This window comes from Silene latifolia, chromosome 4 (assembly GCF_048544455.1).
Source record: "Silene latifolia isolate original U9 population chromosome 4, ASM4854445v1, whole genome shotgun sequence".
Lineage (NCBI taxonomy): Eukaryota > Viridiplantae > Streptophyta > Magnoliopsida > Caryophyllales > Caryophyllaceae > Silene > Silene latifolia.
Window position 1 is genome coordinate 8,661,434 of NC_133529.1, and position 13,191 is coordinate 8,674,624.

General features: G+C 34.4%; 1 protein-coding gene across 1 annotated transcript; it reads left to right on the plus strand.

Moving 5' to 3' along the window:
* Positions 1 to 8,761: 8,761 nt before the first annotated feature.
* LOC141652820 (bidirectional sugar transporter SWEET12-like) lies at positions 8,762 to 11,232 on the plus strand. Its single transcript, XM_074460425.1, has 6 exons — positions 8,762 to 8,945; positions 9,554 to 9,590; positions 9,776 to 9,986; positions 10,093 to 10,257; positions 10,357 to 10,476; positions 10,662 to 11,232. The coding sequence occupies exons 1-6, from the start codon at positions 8,885 to 8,887 to the stop codon at positions 10,971 to 10,973; spliced, it is 906 nt and encodes a 301-aa protein (XP_074316526.1). The 5' UTR covers positions 8,762 to 8,884; the 3' UTR covers positions 10,974 to 11,232.
* The last annotated feature ends 1,959 nt before the right edge of the window (positions 11,233 to 13,191 follow it).

Consider the following 13,191-nt stretch of genomic DNA (forward strand, 5'->3'; position numbering starts at 1 on the left):
AATCCTCGTACACCAGGAAAGATGTGTCATCCGAGTGACGGGAGGAGTGGAAGCGTTTTGATAGGTTATATCCCGATTTTGCCGAGTAACCTCGCAATGTGAGACTTCGCTTGTAGGCACGGATGGGTTTGACCCTTTTGGTCGGATTTGGTAGAAAGTACTCGTGTTGGCCCGTAATGACCACGCCGTACAACTTACCTCCTTGGCTTTGTCTGAAAAGACAATTTATTTTCCTCTCTTTACTTATTCCGGTCCGATAACCCAAAAAACCATCTGGATGTTTATTTACAACCGTTGGTGGAAGAACTGAAGTATTTGTGGGAAGTTGGTGTAGAAACATTTGATGTGTCGAAGAAGCAAAATTTCCAACTAAGAGCTTCATTGTTATGGACTATAAATGATTTTCCCGCATATGGTATGCTATCGGGATGGGCAACAGAGCTGGGCGAAAGGCATGTCCTTATTGCATGGATAGGAGTAAAGCATTTTATCTTCCTAATTCCAAAAAAATTAGTTGGTTTGATTATCATAAATGTTTCTTACCGGATGGACATATTCATAGAGAGAACCAGAAATCTTTCTTAAAAGGTAAGGAGGTGCGTGACAATGCTCTCGGTTCAACTCAAGGGGATGGGATATGGGAGGTCAGATCGTGATTTGCCATCAAGCGTCGATGGGGATGAAGAAGAGTTTAAAGAGTTGAAAAAGAAAAAAATGGTTGGTTTAAAAGAAGTATTTTTGGGAGCTTCCCTTTGGAAAACAATGTTGATCGGACACAATTTGGATGTGATGCACATAGAGAAGAACTTCTTTGAGTTACTTATTCATACGATTATGGATGTAAAAGGAAAGACACGTGATGATATTAATTCAAGAATAGAATTGAAGAAATTTTGTGATCGTCCTAAACTTCATATTCGTAAGGATGGGGCTAAACCAAAAGCCATATTTACTCTTGACAAAGCTCAAAGAAAGGTATTGTGCGATTGGATAGGAAACTTGAAGTTTCTCGATGGATATGCATCCGATTTGAGCCGTTGTGTTGATTTGAAGGCGAAGTTGAAAGGGTTGAAAAGTCATGATTGTCATGTTTTCATGGAGCGCTTATTACCCGTGGCTTTTAAAAATTTACTCAGACTACGATTTGGAATGCGATTCTGAGAAATAAGTCAATTTTTTAGAGATTTATGTTCCTCCACGATATCAGTTGAGGACATGAGTCGTTTAGAAGACCAAATACCAGAAATTTTGTGTAAACTTGAGATGATATTTCCGCCTTCTTTTTTCAATTCGATGGAGCATCTACCTATCCATTTGCCATATGAAGCTAAAGTTGGTGGACCCGTCCAATATAGGTGGATGTATCCTTTCGAAATGTTTCTTAATCATGTGAAGAAAAAAATTGGTAATAAAGCTCGTGTGGAAGGTTCTATATGCAATGACAAGGAGTATAACCGTGCCCACCTTTATGTGCTATCTAATTGTGAGGTTTTGGAGCCATATGAAGCTCAATTTGTGACAGATTTCATTAAAGAACACCCAAATGTGAACAGCGAGGATGTTTGGCATAAGCATGAGGATCAATTTCCAGCCTGGTTTCGGAAGCATGTATGTAAGCTAAATATTCAAGATGGTGTGATAAGAAGCTTGGCTTTGGGTCCTTCTCGAAAGGTTGTGACGTGGAATCGATATTCAGTTAATGGGTTTAAGTTTCAAACATTTGACTATGGCAAAAGTAAGGCTAAATGCAACTACGGCGTTACTATTTTTTCTCTTGATGGCAATGAATATTATGGCATATTAGAGGATATCTTTGAGTTGTGCTACAATGGCCGGGATCAGAGTTATAAAACCGTCTTATTCAAGATTCAATGGAGGGATAATTCCGTAGCTGGAACGAGAGTCCATGATCGTTACAAACTCGTGAAAGTGAATCATACTCGAACCTACTCTAAATATGACTCATTTATACTTGCACAACAAGCTCATCAAGTTTATTTTGCATCTCTTCTGAGCACAAGTAATGATAGACAACAAAAGCAATGGTGGGCCGTTTTTAAAACAAAGGCACGATCAGAAGTTGATACATCTTTTTTCCAAGAAGAGGTTGTATCGAAACATTTTGTCCCAGTTGATCATGATGAAATTATTTATGCAAATGAGATAGAAGCGGAGGAGGAGTTAGAAGAGGAAGAAGAAGAAAATGATAAGGAGAGGGATGGGATAGAAGAGGGGGAAGAAGAAGAAGAGGAGGAGGAAGAGGAAGAAAAAGAAGAAAAAGAAGAAGAAGAAGATGAGGATGATGATGATGATGAGTAAGAGAAGGTATTGAAAGTATACATATCAAAATTTGGAAACAATTATTAGCGTTTTATTTTTTCTTTTATATCTGTTTATTAGGTTTTATTTTTTTGTATCTTATAATAATTACCCTGTAATATTTGCTAACACTTTTTATTCAATTGTAGTACACATGGCTCGTGGAGGAGGTAGGCGGCGGGAGGCTATAGTGAGGGAGGTAGTAGCTCCAGGAGCGGGAGGAGGACGTTGACCGTTCTACTACGGAGGTGAGTGAGGAGGAGGAGGAGGAGGAGGAGGAGGTTGCTATACCCCAGCATGCGACGTGCGAGGATGATCCTTGATCCGAATGGTCTTTGGTAATTTTTTATTCATTCTAGTTTGTAATTTTTTTATTTAGTAATAAATGACTTTTTTAGACATATGTTAATTATACATTATTTTTTTTCCTATATAATTATGTTTTTAACATGTTTGATTTCAGATTTAGAAGTCAAACAGTTGTTCGTGGTGTGACTACTAGCACCCAAGAGAACATGACACACGGCGTTACTTGTTGGAGTAACGCTGCGATGAAGATAAGGAGATGTGGTTCAACAACTTCCGGGTATCTATTTATAAAATATATATTATTAAATATAATTTATTTATTCTAATTACCTTATTATTAATTTGTTTCTCATCCATGTGTTTACTTTTTGTAGCGTGTGTTCTATTGGCCAACCGACCTTGAGCGCCTAGTTTGGCAAAGGTATAATGACATTGGCAAGAAGAGGCTAAGAGACAACATGTATAAGGTGTCTAAGAGGAAGAAGGCGCCATCTTTCATGAAAGGTATTTAGTTTCTTTTAATACCCGTAATTAGTTAAAATTCATTACATATTTTGAAACTATATTAATTAATAATTGATATTTTATTGATTATAGGTGCGTCATATGAGGAATATACCAAGTACCGGAACAATCCTGAGTTCAAGGAAGCATCGGCCCGGAACAAGATCAACAGGAAAGGAGGAGATAAGGACGCGGAAGTTAAGCCTACTCATTATGGAGGGTCTCAATCTTTTCATGATCGTGTGTTGTCAGATGTAAGTTATTTGTCTTAGCTTTTAATTTAATAGTCTTCTAATTTAGTCTCATTAATTATCATGTTTGAGTAACAATTTCCTTGTTTTTTTTCCCGGAAGACCAAGAAGAATAAGGGCAAGATACCCACGATTGTTGATCTCTTTGTTGACACTCACGCAAAGAAGACAAGCAAGGGCAAGTTAATCTTCGCGAAGGAAAAAGATCATGATTATATGTAAGTGTCAAAAAAAAAAATTTCTTAATGTGTTAAAGTATATGTTTTATCAATTTTTAGATAAGTAACCTCTAACCATTAATGTTTTATCAATTTTTTAGGAACAATTCCTTGTCCGTAGGAAGAACAACCCGGAAATTGATGACAATGAGCTATGGTTTGATCTTGTTGAGGGGTTCCAAAGAGGAGATGTGTATGGAGCCGGGTCGGCAAAGGAGATTTTCTACCCTACTCCAAGAAGAAGAGGGTCAATTTCCTCCCAACAACAACCTTATACCCCAAGTGTCGTAAGTGTGCTCCAAGCTCAATTAGCCGCCAAGGAGAGGCAGGATGCCGAGAGGGAGAGGCGGGATGCCGAGAGAGATGAAGAAATTCGGAGGATGAAGGAGGAAATGGACCGGATGAACTCCTTTTTCGCCAATTCCAACACTGGGTGGCGCCCGCAACCAAAGGATCCTAGAGATCCTAATTATGGAGGTGGTAGTGGAGCGGGAGCAAGTTTCCCTGTTATGTAGTTTTTTAGAGAACATGTTATTCCCGGATAATGTTAGATGACCAAAACTCGTAGTTGTGTGTATGGAACATGATTTTCTTTATCAAATTTGGTTGTGTTGGCTTCCCATGTGTTCTCTGCTGGAATTGTTGGTTTATTTGCAGGTTTTTACGTATTTGGCTAGGTCAAAAACGATTTTTAGGCTAAAAAAAATGTAAAATTGGCGACGGATACTGGGCAATTGGCGACGGCAAACCGTCGCTAACCATCTGATCATGATTTAATTTTAGGGTCATTGGCGACCAAAAACAGTCGCCAAAATGGCGACCAAAAACAGTCGCCAAATTGGCGACCAAAACCCGTCGCCAATCTTCAGTTTTTGGAGGTGACGTGGCTTGAACTATGGCGACCACTGACAGTCGCTAATGTGGCGACCAAAAACAGTCGCCAATTTTGGCGACGAGTTTCTGTCGCCCGCTTTAAAAAATTCCGTCGCCAAAATTGGCGACGAAGGCCTGTCGCCAAAAGCGACTAAACCTAGCTACGAAGTGCGGGCGACGGGCCTTAGTCGCTTTATTCTTAATGGCGACTGTTCTCAGTCGCCTTATATGGTCGCCAATTACCTTATTTGTTGCAGTGATATTAAGTAATAAAAATAAAAAGTAAAATAAAAGAGAATAAGTCCTAACAAAAAAAGGAGAATTAAAGTGCAATGAACAATACTTGAACCTTGGTCTTTTCTTTGGAAAGTGACATTCCAACCATTGTGACAAAGAGCAATAATTGAACTTTTACCACTCTATTATATATATGTAATTTTTTTACCTGAAAATTACTAGGGCTAGGCTATAGCCCTAGTCAAATGGGCCTAGATCCGCCCCTGATGCCATGTTAAAAGAAAATTATTTTTAGAAAATTTATCATCCAAACAATTAGTATAGTCAAACTTGTAATAGTAGAATTTTTACCACATAAGAGCGTGCTTACTTCAAACGACTAAAATCTATCATCACGGTTTCTTTTTGAGAAATAGAGAGGATCCTTACTGTTAAGATTATAGATGGGAGATTGCATAAGGGAATTGTATTGATTGATAATAATGTTGTTGTGTTATTGATATCATTAGAATGATCGATATTTGTAATACTTTACAAGAAACTCTAAGCATTACTAAAACCCTAGGACGTAGCCGTCACTACCAAAGCCTAGATGATAGCCAGCCCTAATGGGCCTAATATCCTAATACCCTTCCGCAATCGTAAAGGCATTACATAGTACTGCCTTTACGATTGGAGAAACACAAAAGAAATAATATAAAAAGAAAAAAAATGAAATCTTCAATTTCTTCGATCTTCGGTAATCTTTTTCTTCGTCTTCAAAGGTAGGTAAGATAAACGAGTATAAGACTCGTAGAAAATTTATTCGAACAAGAACGTTAAGCTTTTCGGACTTGTCGAATATCAAATAATTTGCTAGGAACACTAATCGGACCTAAACAAATTTCAGTCAAACGGAAAATTATCCGTCAATTTCAATATTTGGAGAACGCTAAGTTTTTCGAACTCCAAATAGATCTAAACCACCATCATGGTGATTAAAATTGCGTAACTCGCCAGTCAATTTTTGTACCATCTTAAACGAAGTAGAAGACTTGTAAATTTCAAAGAGGATAGAAGATTCTTAATCAGTATAAAATCTCACACCATAGAAGGGAAATAAGGAAAGCATTCTTGTGCTTAGAAAAACTAAGTGCTGACAATTGAAACGCAGCATCAAACAAACAAAGATCATTATTATTTTTTTTTTTTAAGTTTATAGTACTAGGATATATCCCGCCGGTGAGCGTTATTCATGTTCGCTCACCGGCAAGATAGCGGAAACGAGTTTTTAGAGTCCTCAAGAAAGAGGTTCTGATACCATGTTAAGATTATAGAGGGGAGATTGCATAAGGGAATTGTATTGATTGATAATAATGTTGTTGTGTTATTGATATCATTAGAATGATCGGTATTTATAATACTTTACAAGAAACTCTAAGCATTACTAAAACCCTAGGACGTAGCCGTCACTACCAAAGCCAAGAGGATAGCCAACCTTAATGGGCCTAGTATCCTAATACTTACTCATGCATGAGAGCAATATGACGTACGAGTGTATGCTTAAGATGACGCATTAGTAGTTAATATCATGATCTAAAATAACGCCTCATCTATATATATCAGCTCAATTTGTAGGCCTTTTACTTGTTGTTTTAAACCCGAATTTAAGCAACTGCATTGCTTCATTCTCATAAGCACAAGCTAATTTATTAGCATTTGAATGAAATATCCATAATTTTTTTTTTTTTCATTTATTATTAGTGCTAATATCGTCTCACACTATAAGTTATTTCTCAATTTTTGAGACAACAATCACTTGCTTCTTCAATGTCCTTTAAATATATTTGCAAACTTTTAAAAATAGTACATTATTTTTGACTAGTTCATAGATTATACGTCTAGTTGTAGTACAACAGATAGTATAATTTCTGAGTTTTATAGTAAAACTTTTCGAGTTTTGTTGTTAAAATTTATGATCTTTAGTGTAAAGTTTTCCAGCTCCTTCACGTAAAGAATTCGTATAAGCTTAGTTAAATTTGACTAGTTAAGCCAAAAAATTAAAATGTTGCATAGAAACTTCATAACGCTTTGAAAAAAAATACATATATATAAGCTCAGTTAAATTTGATATAGTTATACAATGTTACTCTAACATATACCTCTAGATGTATATGTTAGAGTATAAAATCGATCTTGGGACTACAACCATCATCTTAAGCTTTTGGTTGAGATGGTTTCTTGACATGGTATCAGAGCCATGTGACTAAAAGGTCACGGGTTCAAATCTCACTGCCCCCAATTTCTAAAGTGGAATATTAAACACCAGGTATGCGGAGGCCTATAGTTGCATCCATACTTCTAGCCCAATGGACATTCAAATCCTTTTTTTATTTCGATGACGAATCTAAGAAACAAGTTTTATAATTATTCTGAAAGTTTTTTTTTTTTTTTTCGAAATTGAAAGTCAATGACTTGCCTTAATATTTGAAACATTTTATGGTGAGACTGAAAGGGAGTATTGATAAGTTGGGAATAAGTAATTGTTATACAAGAAATATTAGTTAGAAGTGAGTAGGATCAAGCTTTAAGAAACCTATGAACTGTAAAGTTTTAACCACTTGGTGGTTGACACGTCAAAGAGATAAATAATAGCGGGCCCCATACGTAAAAACACCATGAAACCCTAACCATTTATAGGCAGTAATAACAAGTAGGAGAAGAAGATTACAAAATGTGTATATACTCATTAGCCAAAAATGGGCATTTGACTAAAAACTTACGCCGGAAATCGTGAAAGAAAGGAAAACAAAATGTCCACATTTTCTTTTTTCGAGATTTTCGTAGAAGTCTTGAGACGAGCCTTAGATTGTAATAACATGGAAAGGAGTAAGCTTGTGAAAAAAGCAAACTCCTTTATTAAAACGGTTTTACAATAATAAATTACTCTGTATGAGACTATTTAGTTACATGGTACTTCGTATAAGAAATCATTTATTAGGTATGGAAAAGAATACAAAACGTAGTAAATATGAATTAAAATATGATGAGATACGATAAAATAGATACACTAACATAGTAGAAATACGCATAATTAATAATTAAGTTAATTCTAAGTGTCACAAATATCATTTAAATGAGGTAAGAAAACCATATAAAAAAATCAGTAACAATTCTTATGCACTCGAGTGATATTTCTATAAATAATTGTAAATCGGGTCTCATAGAAGAGCTTTTGTATGAAAGAGCTTCTTTATGGTAGTGAGAATGAAGCATATAGATTTTCCTCTAAATTTCTCCTATATTACAAAGATCTTCATTATGGATTTTATTCATTTCAATAGGGTTAAAGGCTTAGCTTGAAGAGAGCAATCTCATTAGGTTTTTACTTCTCTTCATACCCCCCTTCTTCTCCCTCTAAATCCATCCAAACATAATATTAACCCTATATACTTATTTAACTAGAATTTATACTAAAATGCAATGCAACTAGCTTAATTATTGGTAAAGGCATTAGCTGTGATACTCATGAAGATCTGAATTCGAACCCCGTTAGCATTAGAATAACCCTTATCTCCCTTTATAACAGAACAACAACAACAACAACAACAACAACAACACTTATTTTTTTTGACAAGTAGCTTATTTGTCCAAATAAACTACCTAAAATAAAATGTTACATAGGGTAACATTTGAGATTTCATGTACCTGATAATCCCTTTACAACAAAGAAAAAAAAACAATGAAATTTGGGTAAGCCCAATGGATGACAGGAAGTTCTTACGAAAAATAGTTTTACTTAAGAGAAGCAAGTGGAAAAGAAAATAAAGCACATATTGCTAAAACAAAATAGCAAAACAAATAAAAATTAAAATTAAAAAAATGTAAAAGAAATAAAGTTATAAGCATTATCTCCCACCACAAAAACATACTTGTATCTTATACTATTATATTTCATTGCTTTCGTTAGCTAATAATAATATCAATTATTATTGCATGCAAAAGTTATGATTTTTAACATCATCACTTTTTCTCCACTATATATAGGCTTCATGCCACCTCTTACTAACTCGTCCACAACCAAATCTCATATTAACAAACACATTTACTAAGAGAGAAAAATCTCTTAACTTGTAATATTTCATAGAGAGAAGAAAGTGATACTTACAATCAAATACAAAAAAAAAAATTAATATGACTAATTTTTCTTACTTCTTTGAGCACCTTCCATGGGTTACTATCTTTGGTGTACTAGGTATATTTTTCTAATATTTAGTATATATATATTATTAGAAGTAAATAATTTAAACTATTTGCTACTTACTATTTGTTTAGTTTATTATATATATACAGACACAGAAACGCTGTTACAGTTCATTAGGAATACACGTTGTTAATAGACACTAATAAACGTGATTATCGACTTCTATTTGTTGAATTTTTTATTATTATTTTGAATAGGAGGGAAGGAGGGAAAAGTGTTTTTTACTAAGCTAATTGCTAGATTTTTCATTTTATTAATAGTAAATGAGTAACTTTTTTTTAATGACGAGAGAATTTACAACCGATAGTAACATTTGTATTATTAATCTTAGTTATCTTGAGTAGAGCATACACAATTGTTACTCCGTTAGTGCATGATAAAAGAGTCCTACACATAAGCACCCTAATAATTAATTAGTACGAAGTAGGAGTAGCACTTTTGCAATCATTTATTAACCTGATAACAACATAGAAATCCACTTGTACGTGGACTAGACTTAAAGCTAAAACAAATAATTGTGTTTATCATATGATTTAATAATTCATGTACTTTTTTCGCATAATTAATTCCTTCTCTTTTTCGTGTTTGTCAATACATAGGTAACACGATTTCCTTTGCGGTCTTCCTTTCTCCTATGTAAGTTTTCACATTAACCATCTTTTCTTATTTTTTGCCGTCTCAATCATTTATTTACGTTTGATTAAAACGATTGAGATTGAAGGATATATAATTAATTAACGAATAGTTTGTTTCTATTTGAAATCGACATGCAAAATAATAACGAAAATTAACGTAAATTATTTGATTTTGACGATTTTCAGCCCGACATTTTATCGAATTTACAAGCAAAAATCGACCGAAGAATTTCAAAGCATTCCCTATGTGGTGGCCTTCTTCAGTGCACTCCTCTGGTTGTTCTATGCCTACATTAAAACTGATGTCATATTTCTGGTCACTATCAACTTATTTGGTATCTTCATAGAGACCATCTACCTTGCCATTTTCCTCATGTATGCTAACAAGGAAACAAGGGTACGTACTACGTAGTTACGTACAATTATATACTTTCTCCGTTCCAGTCATTTGATAGTATCTGATGGTTGAGCTAAAATAATGTTTTGAACCTAATATTGTGTAGATGAATACATTGAAGATGCTTCTACTATTCAATGTTTTCGGGTTTGGTGTTATCTTCTTCTGCACAATGTTTATTGCGAAGACTGATAGTGTTCGTCTTACAATACTTGGATGGATATGTCTTGTATTCTCATTGTGTGTATTCGTTGCTCCCCTTGGTGTCATGGTAAGTACTTTCTAAAACATGAATTAATTCATTTGTTTTATGTTCCGACTTTAAAACAATTTGATTATAATTTATATAAATTTTATTCATTTATTTCAGAGGAAGGTGATTCGCACCAAGAGTGTCAAGTACATGCCGTTCCTCCTCTCGTTCTTCCTTACTATAAGTGCCGTTGTATGGTTCTTCTACGGTCTATGCAAGCATGACTTCTATGTCGCGGTAATTACTATTATTTCATGTACATTAATACATTATTTCGCTTAATAATTATTTCTTCTGACTCAACAGATTGTTTACATGATTAAATATTAATACTCATCACAAAAGAATAAAAGTGTAATATCACTTAAATTTCCAGTATTCTTAAATAAAACCTAATTTAATTGATTTTACGTCTTAAATAGATCCCTAATGTGCTCGGGTTCAGCTTCGGAATTCTTCAAATGATCCTCTACGCCATCTATCGGAACTCAAAGTCAATTGAGGAACTTCCCATCGGAAAAAAAGATATATCAAACGACGAAACGATCCCTGAGCCGATGAAAAACCAGCATAGGAATAATCCTACTAATGACGGAGTTTTTGCAATTGAAATCCCGAATTTCAGTGCCGTTAATGTTCCTCGTGTTAACGTTGAAGATGATGGGCCAATGGATCAGAGGATGAGGAATTTTGGAATGAATCACATTCCACCTCAAATTACAGTTGCTGCTTAAAAAATGATGAAGATTATTTGTGGAAATACGTACGTAAATAACTTTGCATGGCGTACTTGTACGTCCATGGAAATTAAACATATTTGTATTGCTATTTTATTTTCTCATTTTTCGTTTGATTTTAATTTGAATATATAATTAAATCGTGTAATTAGTTTCAATCATATGATTAAATCTGAAGATCGACCTCATCGATCTATAAGATCGTCTTTGTAATTTCTTTCGGTATTCACAATCTAATGCAATTGTATTTTCTAAATTCTAAGCATGATATTTGCATTTTTGTTGAAATATAAATTTTGTATTTTGCATGGATGAACCCTTTTCTATAACATATCACTAAAAACTAATCCTAATTGCTTAAAAAATGTATTTTCTTCCAGTATTCACAATCTTAATAGTAATCAAGGTTATTCGTAGGAGGTTCTACCACAAAACCGATAAGGACCATATAATTAAGTTATTCAAAACACTACATTATTCCAAGTTACGACTACATTTTTTTTTACCAACGATAATATCTAGTACTCTCTCCATTTTATCGAATTAGCCCATAACCCACTTCCAAAAGAGTAACTTGTAAAGGTTGAGAATTTAAACATGCATGTAAAATATTTACATGCATGGCGATGGAATAGATGATCACTGGAAAAATAAACTAAATCAACTACGTTCATTACTTAATCATCACAATCTTTCTAATGAAACTGTATTTTCTAAGCATGAAATTTCCAGTCCATTTTTTTAGGATGACGAAGTAATTTGCAATCACTATCATTGGTGTGCACTAGATAAATCCACAGGTATAAGTGATAGCCTACAAACCACGTATACTAGGTCAATCACCCGCGCGGGTGCGACATGATCAAAGTGTAAAAGACATAGTCAAGGCATAAAAAAATTAGCTTTTGGATGGAACCCTTTTCTATTTTTCATTTGGGACCTTATATATCTCTTGATATATAGTTGATATATATTAATTACTTTGAAAAATTATAGTATATTAACATTCTAATTTCGCCAATATCTCAGTTATTTGTTCCAATTATTTTTTTAACTTTGATTTAAAATATTCCTCATAAATAATAATAATAAAAAAGGTTAAAGAAATGAATGGGACATGGGGAGTATTAGCTTATAACGGTTGGTGCTATATATATGAAGGGTCATTGTTCTACCACAAAACCGATAATGATCATATGATTGATTTATTCGATATATACTTTAAATCCAAATTATAACTACTTTTGGTTTATTAGAATTTAAAAAGGTTATAAGGAAATTTGCACTTTTAAAAGAGCAACTTCGTATGGTTGAGAATTAAGACATGCAATTGTAAAATGTTAACATGCATAGCATGATAGACGAAGATTAGAAAAATAAACAAAATCATCATCTACGTTGATTACTTATCACAATCTTTAAGATGTGCAATTTGCCAAATAACTTTAGAAAGGATAAGTTGCGATAAGTTAGCTAAGAGTAAAAAGCTACGCCTCTTTATATGGTACCGATCTTGATCACTACAGTTGGATCAAAAGCAAGAGATATGGCTTTTTATTATTTTGAATCACTCATATCATATTTGTAGTGTCTATTGTCTATATCCCTTTATTAATTGTGTCATTACATCTAATCCTTAACTTTAGAATAGTATTGTGTCTCCTAGATTACTAGTCAAATAAACAATTCTAGTAGTGTTCAATTTGTCTATCGTTCTAGGGGTGGTCGTCAAATCTCACTACAAAAAGAATTAAAACAGGCGACTGATTTTGGCGACTGAAATCAGTCGCCAAAATCAATTTGGCGATCAAATCGTCTAAACGCCGATCGCGGACCTTAGTCGCCTTTTCTAGCTTTGACGACTAAAGTCGGTCGCCAAATTTGGCGACTGCCAAATCAGTCGCCAAATACCAAAAATGGCGACTGATAGGGTAGTCGCCAAATTGGCGGATCGATTAAAGTAGTCGCCAATTTGGCGATCGAATAGATCGCCAAATGCCAACTCGATCGCCTTTTTTGGGTGAGCGTAGCTTGATTTGGTTTGACCAAATTTGGCGCCCGAATTTGGATTTAGCGACGCAATTGATCGCCATTTTGGCGACCATCTTTAATCGATCGCCAATTTGGCGATCAATTGCGTCGCCAAATCACAAATCGATCGCCAAAACCACTTTGTATGTTTTGGTGGTTTTTTCGTTTTCATTGCTAGCCAAAA

What these genes read in the sequence shown, in the direction of transcription:
- LOC141652820 (XM_074460425.1), top strand. Translation starts at nt 8,885, where the DNA reads ATGACTAATTTTTCTTACTTCTTTGAGCACCTTCCATGGGTTACTATC. An exon ending in ATGCTAACAAGGAAACAAGG is followed by an intron (nt 9,987 to 10,092) that starts GTACGTACTACG and finishes AATATTGTGTAG; the next exon opens with ATGAATACATTGAAGATGCT. An exon ending in AGCATGACTTCTATGTCGCG is followed by an intron (nt 10,477 to 10,661) that starts GTAATTACTATT and finishes CGTCTTAAATAG; the next exon opens with ATCCCTAATGTGCTCGGGTT.